At 50.0% G+C, this 16,172-nt stretch overlaps 1 protein-coding gene across 1 annotated transcript in view; it reads right to left on the bottom strand.

Annotated features, from left to right (window-relative positions):
- The window catches only part of DRGX (dorsal root ganglia homeobox), a 31,314-nt gene that overhangs the window by 118 nt on the left and 15,024 nt on the right, over window positions 1-16,172 (bottom strand). Inside the window, exon 6 of the mRNA XM_069572546.1 lies at window positions 1-148. This exon is cut by the window's left edge and continues 118 nt beyond it. Within this exon, the coding sequence (XP_069428647.1) occupies window positions 1-148 (148 nt within the window). The remainder of the gene's footprint in view (window positions 149-16,172) is intronic.

Genomic DNA, 16,172 nt, shown 5'->3' on the forward strand with positions numbered 1-16,172 from the left:
TTGGCCGACTGCAGGACAGCCTCCGAGTGCTCACGAGCCTTCATGCGCAGGGCGGCCACGCTGGCCGTGCGGTTTGTCTGGCAGCCGTAGGTGGGGAGGAAGGAAAGCCCCATGGGGTCGGGGACACAGCATGAGCACAGGGGGCCCCCTGGAAGAAGGAAAAAAACAGGTTGCCATCACTGTCCACATTCCAGTCTCTCAGACTTAGGGCTGGGGGCAAGGGGTTGATTGATGCTGTTTATTTCCAAATACTTCAGGGAGAGCTGACAAGAGCTCGGGACCCCAGAGATGCACAACTCAAGAGATCCAGCTGATAGGACAAGGGATTAGCACCAGAGCATCAGGGAGAACCGGCCAGTCTCGGTTCCCTTACCAACAGGCTGGTAAGGTTAAGGTAAGGTTCCCTTACCTTAGACCAGTATCTTGACTTCTCTGAGCCTGGGCTTGTCCTTCTATGCAATGAAACGATCCCCACCTCACAGGATCATTATGGGGATCCAATGAAGTAATACCACACCCTCCAGACTAAGTGCCAAAGCATCCCCAAGAACTCCCAAGGGCCCTGCAAGGATATTCTAAATTTTCAAGGGCAGGTGGAAGCCGGCACATCTATCAGATGCCGCACAAGGTAGCTCATGGCTTCCACAGGAGGCCTCGCTGCACTCCTTTCAAGGAGGTCATATTTCCGTGAAGCCAGATTTTGCAAACACCACACAAATAATCCACACGGAACAGAAAATGAGGAGCAACAGCATTCAATGTGATTCCAAGTTCAGAGAAGTCATGCAGAGCTCACTGACGTACTTCCCATTAGAAAGTAATGGTAGCTCTTTAAGAATAAAAGAAAACCATTATTTTTCATTCAATTTACATGTGTTATTTTCAAATTACTACTAAGCTTTGGGGACAGAAACACTGAGTTGCTTGGACCTAACCATCTAATGAACAGAACTGTAGGTATTTTTTACAGCCCAAGAGAGACAAGAAACATTAAACTGAGGTTCAAGGGACACGCAGGGCACCGTGAACTAAAGGTTGAGAAGGTCTGAAGGCCTTGGTTTGGAAAGGACTCAGTACAGGCTCAGTGTGTGAAATGGGGCTTCGCAACAATTGTCTGGCCCTGAGGCTGCCGGCCAGCACTGCACGAAGCTCTCCAGGGCCAGGGCCGGGAGGAGACCTTTCTTTTCAGGGGTCACCCTCGACTGTGCACTTATCCAGTGGCTGTCTCCTGAGCACCTGGCACTGTGCTTGGCCCTGGTGACCACTCGGTGGGAATAAGGCAGCAAGAGCTCCGGCATCGTGGAGCACAGTTCCAGGGCAGGGGCACAGTGCAGTCCAGGCATGCTTCATGTGAAGGCAGGCAGTGGCGAGAGCTATTTAAAACGTGAACGGAGTGTGATGCTTGGTAATAGCTGAGTGCAGTGTCAAAGAAACAGGGACAGGAACACCCAGGAGAGAGCACGGCAGCAGGGGAGAAGACCAGAGCAGCAGCGCTGAAGTGGGGATAGAAGCCACGTGCAGCGGGCACTCAGAGTGACTGAAGCCGGGGCTGCCGGGGAGGTGGCGGCCAAGGAGTCGAGCAGCCACCAGGGCCAGGCAGGACGCAGCGGGAGGAAGCTTCAGCAGACTTGAGTCAAGGGTCTGGAGCATAACTTCCTTGAGGAGAGGATGGGGAGGCTACTGTGATGATGCGGTCCCAGCGGATGGCAGCCTTAGCTCAAGGTGGCCAGAGGGGAGGTGGTGAGAGATGGCCAGATTCTGGATTTATGCTCACGGTGCGCGCCCATGCACGTTGCTCCCAGACTGTAGGTGGAGGGTGACGGAAAAAGAATTCACAGATGACACCTGGGTTTGAATGAATGAATGGAGGTGCCGTTTCCAAGATGGGGACCAACAGAGAGAAAGGGGTGTACGCATGTGTGTGTGTGTGTGTGTGTGTGTGTGTAGGACATGGAGAGTCTAGCCATGGAATCCTGAGGTCCTAATGTCCATCCAAGCTCTGCGAACAGAGCTGAACCAGGCTGGCACTCCCACAAGGGCAGGCGTGGGGGCAGGAGACGCACAGACCTGCATCCAGGCTGGGTGGGTGGACTCAGCTGCTGGCATGACATGATTTGAGAGATTTCCTGAGCCTCCAGACAGGTCAAATGGCGCCCCCACCCCACCCACCACGTGTATTTCTTGCAGGAGACGAGCATCGAGTATCTCCACAGCCTCTGCCCCAGCCACTCTGGGACAGCTCCAGAGACTGTCCCACCAGGGAGCAGGAGGTGGTGCACTGAGGCCCTGCCAAGGACATGGGAGTCAGTGCCTGTCCCTGAGCCCTGAGCCCGGAAGGGGCAGCAAAGCCAGCCCCCTGGGTTCCACCCACGCCTTGGCTCTTCTAAAAGTGCTCACCAGCTTTGGAAGAAGTAACATTGCAAATAGGGAGTAGTTTCGAACCAAAATGCTTATCTGCTGAATGAATCGAAATTCCTCCCTGTGGTCTTCAAGACCCTGAATGCTGGGGCCCTCACTGCCTTCACCTCGTCCTTGTCATGCGCTACCCACACTTCCTTTCAGATGTTCAAACCACCATCACTGGGCAGCTCTCCACAGGAGCTGCGCTTACTGGAGCAAGCCCTTGTATGGACCAGCACCACAGTTCTAAGCACGTTGTCACCCAGCACACCTCAGCTTTGGAACACTCCTAGGCAGTAGGCTCTATCCCCTTTTGCAGATGAGGAAACAGGTGAAAAGGCAGAGGCTGCTGCTGCTGCGGCAAAGTCACTTCAGTCCGGACTCTGTGCGACCCCATAGACGGCAGCCCACCAGGCTCCCCCATCCCTGGGATTCTCCAGGCAAGAACACTGGAGTGGGTTGCCATTTCTTTCTCCAATGCAGGAAAGTGAAAAGTGAAAGTGAAGTTGCTCAGTTGTGTCCAACTCCCAGCGACCCCATGGACTGCAGCCTACCAGGCTCCTCCATCCATGGGATTTTCCAGGCAAAAGTACTGGAGTGGGGTGCCACTGCCTTCTCCACTAGGCAGAGGACTGGTGCCTTAATGACTGTGTCCCTCTGTCTGGAGAGAGGACACACTCTTCCCCTGTCTTGGACCCTTCATCGGGCTCCGCCTGGGAGTGAAGAGACCCTTCCTCTGACTCGGGGTTCTTGTCTCTTTTTAGGGCTCCATTTGACCACCATGGCCTCAGGGAGCCCCTTGGGACCTCCCATCCAAAGCAGGTTCCCGGGTTATATTCTCCATCAGAGCCTCATGCTCATGTCTTCATGGCACCGGCCACAAACTGTAGGTGGGTCACTAATGGTTTGTGACTGGTTTGTGGTCTGTCTGCCCCCACACACCCGCAAGGGGGCCTAAATCACTACTCTGTCCCCAACCCTTAGCACAGCACCTGGAACAGGCCAGGCCCTTGAGAAACAGCTGTGGCAGGCAGAAGGGAGACAGGGAGGGCCACCCAGGCCTGGCACCCACTTGTGGGATCAGCCTTCAGGAAGCAGCCTCAGCAGCATCAACCATGCCCGCAGCTGGGCCATGCCCAACCTCCTTTCCCAGGGACAGGCTTCCCTGTACTGGAGTCAGGTTTCTTTCTCTCCCCAGAAGCACATTTGGGCATCTTCCTCTTCCTCTTCCTCTCCAAGCCCACTCAGAAGCAAAAGGACACTCACCCTTCCAGTACCCACTGTGCTCGCTTGTGTTCATTCTGGCCGCCCTGAGGGGAGGGCATTACTCAGCCCCACATACCAAGAAGGAAACAAGGCTCCAGGAATTGCCCAGGTCCACACAGTTTATTCGGAGAAGGCAATGGCACGCACTCCAGTACTCTTGCCTGGAAAATCCCATGGATGGAGGAGCCTGGTAGGCTGCAGTCCATGGGGTCGCTGAGAGTCGGACACGACTGAGCGACTTCACTTTCACTTCTCACTTTCCTGCATTGGAGAAGGAAGTGGCAACCCACTCCAGTGTTCTTGCCTGGAGAATCCCAGGGATGGGGGAGCCTGGTGGGCTGCCATCTATGGGGTCGCACAGAGTTGGACACGACTGAAGCGACTTAGCAGCAGCAGCAGCAACAGTTTATTACAGAAGGCAGCCTTCTCCTGCAGACCGGCCCCTTCTCCTCAAGTGTAATAGGAGGCTAAAATGCAGCCGTCACTTCCTGCCTCGATTTTGATGGAGGGGCCGATGCAGCGGGCATCAGATGGCAAGAAGAGCGTGAGAGGAATCACAAGCGCCCAGTTTATACACAGAACTCCGAGAGCCCGTTCCACAACCCGCACTCCTAGCTGGCTTTCGCCTGGTCGCATTTCCAGTGACAGAAGGAAGCGAACAGGAAGTTACAGGTTCAGGTTCCACATCCTGCTGGTTCTGCTTCTCCCAGCGAGCTCTCAGGCAGCCACATACTGACAGCAGTCTTGGCCTCCCAGAGCCCGGGGTTCGTGAACTTGGGCGGGAACAGTGCCTGTGCCCTGAGCCCAGGGGCCACCCCAAGGGCCAGGACTCACGCAGCAGGGGAGGGCTTCCCCCTCCAAATCCCTCCCGAGGGGAGCCACGAGGGAAGAGAACAGAAGGCAGAGCACAGTGAGCCCTCTCAGCAATGGAAATACTGATTTTCCTTGCTGTGCCTGCTTAGAACTTTTCTCATTTTTCTACAACATCTGTGCATTTCTTTTAAACACATAAGTTTGATTTTAAATGAATGTTCAAAAGAAGGAAGACTGATATTAGACCCCCACGCTCAGCACATTTGGGGAGGGGCCACGAGGGCCTGGGGGTCTGAGGGGAGCTTGACTGGGGCTGTAGGCTTCAGGGGACCCTGAAGGGGCCACAGTCCCCAGACCCAGGCCTGGGCAGCCAACCCCATGTCAGACAAGCCCCCGAGGGGCAGGCTCAGCATACGTGTTCTCTTGCTGGGTCTCGTCCCCAGCAAGGGCTTACTCTAATATAACACCAGGGAGGGCGTTAATTAGGCTATGATTCAGTGATGAGCACATCACCCGCGAGATGAACAAGTCCCACTTGGACAAGACACAGCCTCCTGGACCCACAGTCTACACCTGCCGGTTCACGCCTGCCACAGGCAGGTCCCCACGAAAGTCACTGATAACTACGTTCCTGGCCCACAAAACCCAGATTCAGAGGTGGAAGATATAAGTTAATTCATGGACTGGAGGGAGGGAGAGAGTCTGTGCGGCTTGCCTACTTTACCCCCCACACTAGACATGGGGAAACTGAGGACCAGATGAACCCAGGGACTCTGGGAGACTCTGCTTATAAACTGTAAGGGCTATGCAACAGCCTTTAAAAAAGAAAAAAGGAAATTCCAACCTAGGTGACAACACGGATGAACCTCAAGGACATTAGACTAAGTGAAGCAGGACAGTCAGAGAAACACAGATTCTGTTTGATTCCATTTGTACGAGGCACCTGGTACAGTCGCATTCGTAGAGACAGGAAGAGAGCGGTGGGTGCCAGAGGCTGAGGGGATGGAGTGAGCGGGGAGGTGTAATAGGTATGCGGTTCAATTTGGAAAGATGACAGAGTTCTGGAGATGGATGGTGATGATGGCTGTACAATAATAAGGACATATGTAACACTTCTGAACGACACACTTAGCCATGGTTAAGATAGAAATTCTATCATATGTGTATTTCACCATGATTAAAAATAAATTCAAAACAAAACTGTAAGAGCCGAGGGAAAGCAAGGTCCTCGAGAAGATGACGACTGCTCAAGACTGGGACCCCTTATTGCTCCTCCAGTGGGTGAGGACCCCCAAAGTGTCTCAGGCCACCCACACACACATGTCCATGAGCAGCACCCTCAGCCCACCCAACCCCCCACGTCTCTGGCTGAGGAAGCATCATGAGGTACGCACACCTCCCTTGAGTCTTTCTCTGTCCCTTGACTACACAGTACCGGTCAGGTGGGGATTCCCAAAGCAGGACATCAGACCCTGAGAGATGTACCCAGGCCAACAAAAGTCTTTGGCATGAAGCCTGCCACAGATGCCTCCCTCTTTCCTCATCAACACCCCAGGTCTGAAGAGCAGCTGATTGTCTATCAAAGAGGGCGATGCTCTTTGTGAAGTGAAAGTCGCTCAGTCTTGTCTGACTCTTTGTGACCCCATGGACTATATAGTCCGTGAAATTCTCCAGGCCAGAATACCAGAGTGGATAGCCCTTCCCTTCTCCAGGGGCTCTTCCCAATCCAGGGATAAAACTCCATCACTGCAGGCTGAATCTTTACCAGCTGAGCCACAGGGATGCTCTTTGGTGGAGACATAAATGTCTGAAAGCCACGTGGAGGAATGCTGAAAAAAATGAGCCACTGGGAGTCACCTCCTCTCTGCTCTGCCCTGCCCTCCCTGCATGAGAACACAGAAGACATGCCGATCCAGAAGGCAGATACAGACAAGACCAGGAGAGGCCATCTGAACCAACGGACAAGCCCAAAGGCAAGCACGGAAACAAATCTAGTTCAATGACGTTTATCAGGGGAATGGGTAAAGGCTATGAACTGTCCAGAGGGGGATGTAGCTCAGCGGCAGAGCGTGCGGTCAGTACGGCTTCCCAGCAAGTTCACTGTGACACCATATGGTTGTGGGTTGCCTTAACAGAAGCAGAACCTGCAGGAAAAAGGAGGGCAAAGTCACAGTCAGACCGTCAGGCCAGAGGGAGGGAGTTGCAGGGAGGAGTGAGAAGTGAGAGAACGGGGCCTCTTAGGCACAGTGGTTATTGGGTATCTGCCTCTCCCTGGTTTCCGGCAGAGCAGAAGCCGTAGATGGAGGGACAGAAAGAGGGGCTTCTTTTCTTTGCCGTCAGTGTGTATGGTGGTCTCTCTCTGAGGGGGACGGGTTTCTGGTCAGGGGGCACTGAAGCCCCCTTGACAGGATGTGGTAGAGAATCTTCACGCACACTATGGGCTAACAGACACATTCTTAAATTCCTTTCAACACACAATGAGTGGTTTTAGAATGGGATGTGAACTACAAAGCTATGTCTTCCTTCCAACTTAAACACGCTTGCAGAATTTCAACTGATTTCAATTGAACTTAAATTGTCCAAAGACCAGCATCTCCCTCAATTCCCGTAACCATTTCTTAACACAGGGGGAAAAATGATTTCTACAAGTAGGATCCTTTTAGACCTAACTCCTGATTTCTCTGTGATTTCACAGAACCAACAGCAATATGAGATTTCTCCAAGTGCTCTCCTGCCCGAACGACTCCATCAACCTGGAGCACTGCGGGCAACAGAAACAGCAAAGTATGGATGCCCCCTTTGTGATGCTCAAGGCAGCAGATGACCCCATGGTCACCAAGGGAAAGCCCAGACTCCAAAACACATGCATTTCTCCCGCAAAAAAACAGGCTCAGGGCCCTCACCACATACTTGAAGGCTTCCAAATGCACGGCTAACATAACCCTTCTGTCTTACAAGGCTGCCACAAGCTAGACAGCAATGAGACTGTTAATAGCAGAAACATTGATGGGTAATACTGAGATAAAAAAACAAAAAATCTATAAAACAGCCAAAACATTCAACATGCATGGTACCCTGGAGCCATTTAGTACAAGGCAAGCAAAGTGGCAAGCTTTAGCATGGCCTGAAGCTGCCAGTCCCTGGCCACAGGAACCACCACAAGGGACGATGTTTGAAAGGGCTTTGAAAACCACACCAAGTCTGTGTCTGCTAGCGATGGGGTGACGTGGAGTCAGCCATGAAAGAGGCTGTCCTCCTCTTTACTATGCCAGGGTGGGAGCAGATACTTTAGCAAATGTCTACGCCAAAACCGAGTCATAATTACCAACATCCTATAAAATGAGAATGGTAACAGGACGCCTCTGGGGTCTGACAGCCAGATGCAGACTGCAGCGGAGGAGGAAATGGGCTTTGCAGTTTGACTCCTGGTTCCACCGTTAACTGGTCATGGGACTTCACACCGTCTTTCCAAGCTCCAGCTCCCTCATTTATAAGAAGAGGTAACATATCTACCTCTATAAAGCAACTAGTACCGAGTCCTCCAACAATTATTATTTCCATGACCACATACAAAATAAAGGGCAAGAGTAAGTTACAATGCACAGCTTGCTCTAGGTACCAGTTCAATTCAGCGACCAGCAAGGAACTAGACTTGCTCTGCGCATGCCCGGGAGGACACACAGGACCAACAGTGAGATCCTCCTCGAGGCGCGTGGCTGTGCTGTGAGATTCCTTCCCCGTGCCTGACACACAGTCCCGACACTGCTTCACAGCTGGGTGGCTTCCTTGAGGAGCCCGTCCCCTCAGAGCGAGAAGTAGAATGATTTTTTCTGCCAACAGAATCTTGAGGAGTGAGCCAACAGATTCTAAAAGTCTCACCTTTTAATGTCTGGGCTTCCACACTTGGGGCTCTAGCTTTCTTTCGTTTTTTTATCTGTCAAAAAGCTAAAATCATGAGTGGTCTAAAAATTAAATTAGTTACAAAGGAAGTCATTCCCATGTGGCAGATAGCAGCAAAAAATTATGAAGAAACTAACCACCCAATTCTAGAGAATTGACTGAATAAGATATAATCACTTTATTGAACGCACTAAAGCTATGACAAAATTATACTGTAAGAGGATATTTGGTGCAAAATTACAGTAATAGTAAAATATTAAATTTTAGCAGTAGGTTAAAAAAACAGTAAGTCAAAAGTATCCCATTTTGTGTGTGTGTATATCTATTTACATATCTGTATATACACAATACATACATATATCCATAGTACATATGTGTATATGCACATATGCAGCCATATACCATATCCATATAAGGTCACAGGTATGTATAGTAAATAATACTATTTAGAAATAGAAAATATTTATAAATTTAAACATTTGATTTTTTAATTCTAAATAAGTTTTAAAATACATACATTTATTGGAGATACATATTTATAAATGGGAAGAAAACAAATGTACCAAAAGCAAATATTCATCGTGGCTGATTCTGGATGCTAAGATTATGAATAAGCTTTATATTTTCCTTTGTGTTTTGTTGTATTTTCTGCTTTTTCTAAACTGACTGAGCATTACTCTCACAGTACGTATCTTTCTCGTGACTTGTGACTTCCCATCTCCTTTCATTCAGATGATGGGAGAGATGCTCTCCTTTAGAAAAGGGTTCCACTGAGGTTTCTAAGGAGTAAGAACTGTGTCCTCAGCACCCAGCCGAGACTCCATGACCGCTAATGGCCTCGGTCTGCACTGGAGCTATTGACTGGCAAACGTGGAGCTGAGGACTGGCCGTGCAGGACCCACCAGAAACATTTCATCGATTTCCTGTTTGGTGGGGATCGAAGCCAGCAATCCCTTGCATGGGACGCAACCCAACCTGCCAGCCAGCAAAGCCCCTCCAAGGCCTGAACTTCCTCCCCCTCACCTACCACAGGTGCCATCACCCAGGCCTGGGCAAGAGCCTCCTGCTCCCCAAATGCAAACTGAAAATTATTTTGTTTGGGGAACTTACTACCTCCTGGACACTAAATTAAAACGCACAATTAGATTTCCATTAAGTTACAGCAAATTCTGCTGAATTGATTTAATCGGCCTACATTCCTATATGACATCATGCTTTAAAGGCTTGGCCTGAACATAAATACTTAATGTAATAAATACAGTCTGAAGTATTTGATCTCCTCGGCAGTTCAATTGATCTACTACAGAGGCTGACAGGAAAGATTAAGCTAGCTCTGTCTCGTCTCTGCCAATAGCACACTCTCATCACAATTTCGGTTACAAGTAGAGCTGTTGCACACCGATTTTTTGCTAAATGTTCACGTTAAGGGTAAGAATATTGAGCAAGTAAGTGCGTAAGTGGATTTATGAAACTTTTCATATACATATAGTTCATTTCTTTTTTGCTTCATAGCAAAGTAGAATAAACATGTTCTGTGATTCCTAATACCAGCTCCTTACAGTTTGTAAGGAGTGTCGGGGTAACAGTGTTGGCAGACACCTATATTATTTAAGCAGAGATTTTTCAATGCCGTGGCTAAGTGCGCTCACCGATGATCACATACACGATAGGGTCCAGTTCACTCCCACGTGACGTCTATCACAGAACTGCCAAAGCGCTTTCTCCCATCTCTGTGTTACGGCTCTTATTGCCTCCTTAACAGGAGTTGTGTTTATTTCACCTCCCAAGCTTGCAGGGTAAGAGCCTTCACCTATCCTCACCCCACGGCCCTGATTCTAGAGCTGAAATGTCCATTCTGGATACAAAGCAAACACTCGATTATATTTGGGGGAGGGAGGAAGGAAGGGGAAGTTGGTCTTTCCTGATCTAGGAAGCATATTTTGATTCCTCAAAGTTGCCATCTCCCAGGTCCTAATCTGCCTCAATATCCCATGAAAAGAAAAACCATGGTCACCGCAAAGCTACCCAACCTGATTAATGCCAAAATCCCCGGGTTCATTTGGCAGGTTACCCTGGGGTGGTTTAGTTGCTAAGTCGTGTCTGAGTCTTGCGACCCCATGGCCTATAGCCTGCCAGGCTCCTCTGTCCATGGGGTTCTCCAGGTAAGAATACTGGAGTGGGTAACCATTTTCTTCTACCAGGGGATCTTCCTGACCCAGGAATCGAACCCAGGTCTCCTGCACTGCAGGCAGACGCTTTACTGACTGAGCTACAAGGGAAGCCCTGACCCTGGGGGAGTAGACGCTAAATCCCTCCCCGTCAACCCCACGTGTGCGTGCACTGTCCCGACATCTGTTTATTCACTCAGCAAATGCTCCCTGATGGGAGTCAGCTCAGCCAACCATTCCTTGCACTGGGACCCAGTCTGGGGCCAGGACCGATGCCCCGTTTCTGCTTGGATGCCTTTGAGGGGGCAAGCAAATGCCGACAGCACCCGGAGCTGAGAATCCTGCTCAGCAGGGGACAGGGAGAAACATTCTACGTGACCTGATGCCAGTGAGCGCCACCTCCCTCCTTCCAGCAGCCCCCAGAGTGGGCAGCCTGCACCCCTACTGCCTCTGGGCATAAGCCAGAACCTCTGCTCAGCTCTGCACTCCAGGGCCCCATTGATTAGCAGGAAGGGCAAACCCATCAGCACCCATAGGAAATGGCTTCTGGAAAGTGAGTTGTAGTTTTTAAAGCCAGAGAGTGACAGCAGGGGCCTGTAAAAGGAACAGAATCAATATGGGGTGTGGGGAACTGGACAATGGGCACTTGGGTCCCTGGCTTGTCTCACCTCTGGCAGACACACTATGTGACCTTGGGCAGTCCTATCCACCTCTGAGCCTCAGTTTCCCCCACTGTATCCTGGAGAAGTGGGGGTAACATACTCATCAAGGAGATTCCTTCCAAATGTTAAGTGTTGGCGTTCTCCACCCTTGTCTTCCTGACATCAGCTAGGCACAGAGGAGCTAGGGCTGACCCAACCACATCCCCCATGAGGACAGATCATGTTCTAGCCCTCGGGTGCCCGGTGTCCCCAACACCTGCACCTTCGGAAATAAGCCAGGGGTCCTGCAAGGCTGTGCTGCTTTCCTGAAGCTGCGCACACTGCGGACGTTAGGTCGGGAGCCTCTCCCATTGCAAAGTCAATTCTGCAGGAAGTGGGATCCTCTGCCCTAGTCAGACTTCACTACCTTCTACTCTGCACCAGCCTCTGTGTTAAGGGCAGAGGTGAATGCCTTGGAAGGATCTAGAGGTGAGTCAGATAAGGACAGGGCCCTTAAAGCACCTATAGTCAGGATTGCGAAGTTAGGTGAATTCAAAAACAAACCTCTCAGGACTTCCCTGGTGGCCCATTGGCTGAGGCTTCGCATTCCCAGTGAGGGGGCCCAGGTTTGATCCCTGGTCAGAGAACTAGATCCCACATGCCTCAGATAAATTCCCACTTGCTGCAACTAAAACCTGGTGAGGCCAAATAAATACATAAGTATCTGTTTAAACCCCAGCTCACGTCACAGGCCAGAGTATCCTCAATTCTGTGCAGTCAGTCTCCACAGAGGGCCTTCAGTGAGCCACGCTCCCAGTGTTCACACCTGCGTGCAGTTCCCTCCACGTGCATCTGAGCTGGCTCTGTGAGCAGCTTCCATCAATAGAATTCAGCAGAAGTAACACTGCGCCTGTTCTGAATGTAAGTCTTAATAAGACCTGGCATCTTCTGCTTTTATAATCTCAGGATCCAATCCCCATCCAACTCCAGGCAAAGAGAGAGCAACAGGGCACTCTCAGCATCCCTGCCAGGGCACCAGGCACAGAGGCCTTGCCATCCTGTATGTATCAGCCCCAGCCACCATTCGATGCAACCTCACGAGACACTCTGGGCAAAAGGAGCAACAGAACCATCCGGCTGAGCCCAGCCCACGCTTGGAACTGGGAGAGACAATAAAGCAGCTGGGCAGCCCTGCTGCCGCTTTTATTATACTCAGTTGGGGGGTAAAGTAAAATAGCGCTGAAACTCGGAATAGAGATTATCAGGAAAAAGAATTTACAAGCCAATTTCTTCAGGATCATAGTCAAAAAAGCCCTAGACAGAATATCAGCCAGTCTATCTATATACAAAAAGAATAATATGTCATCTCTAATGTGGGTTAATTCCAGGAAAGTACAATTGGTTTAACATTAAACAATCAACCAATGCAATTCACTGTATTAACATTTGAGAAAGAAAAATCCTGCGGTTGTCTCAACAGCAGCAGGAAAAAGTATTCCACGAAATTCAACATCCCTTCATATTCATGCTTTTTGAAAATAATAATTAAAATAAAACTCTTAGAAAACTAGGGCAAGAGAAAAACACCTTAACTTGATAAAGAGTATGTTTAAAATAAACAGGCAGACAGCAAACATGGAGAAACCTTCGTGAGGTTGTGAGAGCATTCCCCTGAGATCAAGAATAAGGGCATAAAGCCAGGATCAGTCCCAAAGACCAGCTAATGTATGATATGATTCCACTCAGTGAACTACCCGCAGTGGCAATAACAGAATGCCCACAATCTGTAGAGGCAGAAATATTGGTGGTAACATGGGGCATGGAGGGTTGGGGAAATGGTGACTGGCTGCTAATAGGTCTGGGATGATGAAAATTTTCTAAAGTCGATTGTGTGATGGTTTCACAACTCTTGTCTATACAAAAAAATCACTGAGTTGTTCATTTCAATGGATGCATTCCATGGTATGTGAGTTGTATTTAGATAAAGCTGTTACTGAAAAAAATAACAAGACAAGGATGCCTATGCTCACCACTTCTATCCCATACTGTGCTGGAGGTTCTGGCCAGCACAGCCAGACAAGAGAAAGGGAAATAAGTGCAGTCTGCCCTTTTGGGTCCCCAGGTTTTACATCCTCAGATTCAAGCAACCAATGGAAATCAATCCACCAATTGGTTGAATACAGAGATGCGAAACCCTCATATAGAAAGGACCAACTATATTCATTACATTACAACATTTTCCATTAGGGACTTGAGGATGGGCAGGTTTGGGTATGGCGGGTGGGGAAGGTCACCCTGGAACCCATCCCCGTGGATACCCAGGAATAACAATATAAGGATTAGAAAGGGAGAGACATATTATCATTGTTATCTACAGATGATCTGATCATGAACAGAGGATACCATAAAAAATTGACAACTAAACCTAATTACACAGATAAATCTCCCACATATGCCGAGTCAAAGGAACCAGGCAGGAAAAACGCATCCCACGTGATTCTGTGTACATGTATACACATGAACCGTTCAAAAAAGTTCAGACTAGACAGTAGCGTTTCAGAATGCCTACTGAGGTGGCTGGCAAAACCGCATGACCATCGCAGTCAGCATGATGGTTCTTTTAGGGGGAAGAAAAGTGACGTGAGAAGCACGGGGCGTGGGGACTCGGGGGCTTCTCAGGCACAAGCAGAGTTTCAGAAGAAGGGTGGCACACGAGTGCTCAAAATTACTCAGGGCGTTCTAAATGCATACTTTCTGAATTTTCCTGCTTATCATAGTTCATAACAAAATAATTTTAATTGCTTACTAAGATTGCGATTTTTCTTTAAAAATCACAACACAGAGGAAAAAGTGATTAAAAGAATTAGGAGGAAAATGTTTCCAGGGGCTTGAAAGAGGAAGAGGCTGCCTCCAGCTCTGAGTCTAACCCTGATGGGGAAACGCTTATTGGCCGGTAAAGCCCTCCCACTCTCAGACTCTGGACGCTTCGCCTTGGCTCGAAAGCCCGAGGGCCAAGTTGGGAGGGCACATTCTGGGGTGACTATGGGGCTTTGTTCCCAGGAGGGACACGGCCTGACCCTTTCCCAGCACTGCGTGCCCTGCCCCTCGCCTCTCGCCTCTCGCCTCATCCTCACACGTGTGATGCAGGCTCAGGATGGCTACTCTGCAGCATGGACCGAGCCCCCACTGCATGTCAGAACACCCTCATCTGGAGGGACCTGGAGGGATGGAGCCAGGCTACAGAGCTGGGACCAGGTCTGGCTGCCCCTGGGCTCCTCCCAACCTGGGCCGCCCGTGGGACCAAGGCTTCGCCTGGACGGGTGGAGAGGGGAGCATAAGAGGAGGTCAGACCTCCTTCCTCGGCTCTGCTGCGCTTCTCTCAGCTTAGGCCTGACTCCAGGGGTCCACAGAAGACACGGAGCGTCCCCACAGGCCTGCCTTGCCTCGCAGGTGGCCCATCTTCCCTCCGGTCCCCATCTTGTTGAGGACGGTCAGCTGTGATGCCCCGCCTAGCCGGGGAGAGCGGCTCCACGGCTAAGTTATGAAAGCTCTCCCCTGGCCGCCATAAGGAGTTTCCACCTCACACCCAGATCTCCGGATCACAGGTTAGATACAGCCAGGCTAAGTACACCAGGGAGAGGGCCTCCGCTGACTGTGGCCCATCCTGCGGCCAGCACTTCCCCGGAACAAACCCAAGCACTTCCCTCGGCCATTAATAACCTCCTCTGCATTAATGAATCGTGAACACGAGGCTGGCCATTAAGACAGTGCAGGAAAACTCTTTGTGTTGCGAAGGCTTTTCCTCTGGACACTCATGATTGTTATGCAAACCCTGGCTTCATGGGGTAGGGCCCTGCTGCCTTTTTCTATTCTGGTTTCCATGGGACATCCAATACAGAAATACCCTGACTGCCTGCCTGGCCAGGATGGGCCCTCTCTGACCACCCCAGAGTACAAAGCACATCACTGGCTGCGTGAAACTGCAGGGAGGGAATGAGTGCCCTGACCAGCAGATCTTACCAGGGATGGGAAGGAGCCACCATCACTGCCAAAAGTCAGAACACTGGGGGTTACAGGACATAGGTGACTATCAGCAGTGACAAGGACTTCCCAGGTGGTGCTAGTGGTAAAGAACCTGCCTGCCAATGCAGGAGACATGAGAGATAAGCAGGTTTGAACCCTGGGTCAAGAAGATCCCCTGGAGGAGGGCATGACAACCCACTCCAGTATTCTTGCCTGGAGAGTCCCATGGACAGAGGAGCCTGGCAGGCTACAGTCCACAGGGTCGCAAAGAGTCGGACAAGACTGAAGCGACTTAGCACGTCTGCATGAAAGTGATAAAGTTCACAGAAATAGGAGAAGCTTGGAAGAAAAGACGTCTTATTGGGTCTTAGAAATATGAGTGGGACCCAGCGGCTTGGAAATGAGAATGGAGGAATCTAGTTATAATGATAGTGTTAACTCACGCCTCCCACTGGTCTAGAAGCCTCAGATGTTCCAACTCACGCTCCCCCCTTTTATTCTTATAAATTCAGTCCTATAATGTCAAGATCCCCAAATTTACAGATGAGGAAGCAGAGAGAGAGATTCCCAGTACTTTACTCAAGGTGTACATGGCTAGGGGCTTCCTTGGTGGGCCAGTAGTTCAGAGTCTGCCTTCCAATGCAGGGGAAACATGTTCGATCCCTGGTTGGGAAACTTAAGATCTCCGATGTCACAGGACGATGAACCCCACAGGCCACAACTAGAGAGCCTGCATGTCAAAACTAAGGGCCAACCCAGACAAATAAATCGATTAATTAAAATAAATAAATAACTTCAATAAAAATTAAAAGGTTAGCATGGCTAAAGAATGGAAGCATGAGGATTCTCACCAGGCAGCCACCCAGAGCCCTTGCTTAAAGCTGCTGGGCTCGACGGCTGCTTGGTAATTAAAGGAGGAAACTCACAAGTGTGTGGTTTTCAACCACCTGGCTCTCACCAC

Source organism: Ovis canadensis, chromosome 25, assembly GCF_042477335.2.
Source record: "Ovis canadensis isolate MfBH-ARS-UI-01 breed Bighorn chromosome 25, ARS-UI_OviCan_v2, whole genome shotgun sequence".
Lineage (NCBI taxonomy): Eukaryota > Metazoa > Chordata > Mammalia > Artiodactyla > Bovidae > Ovis > Ovis canadensis.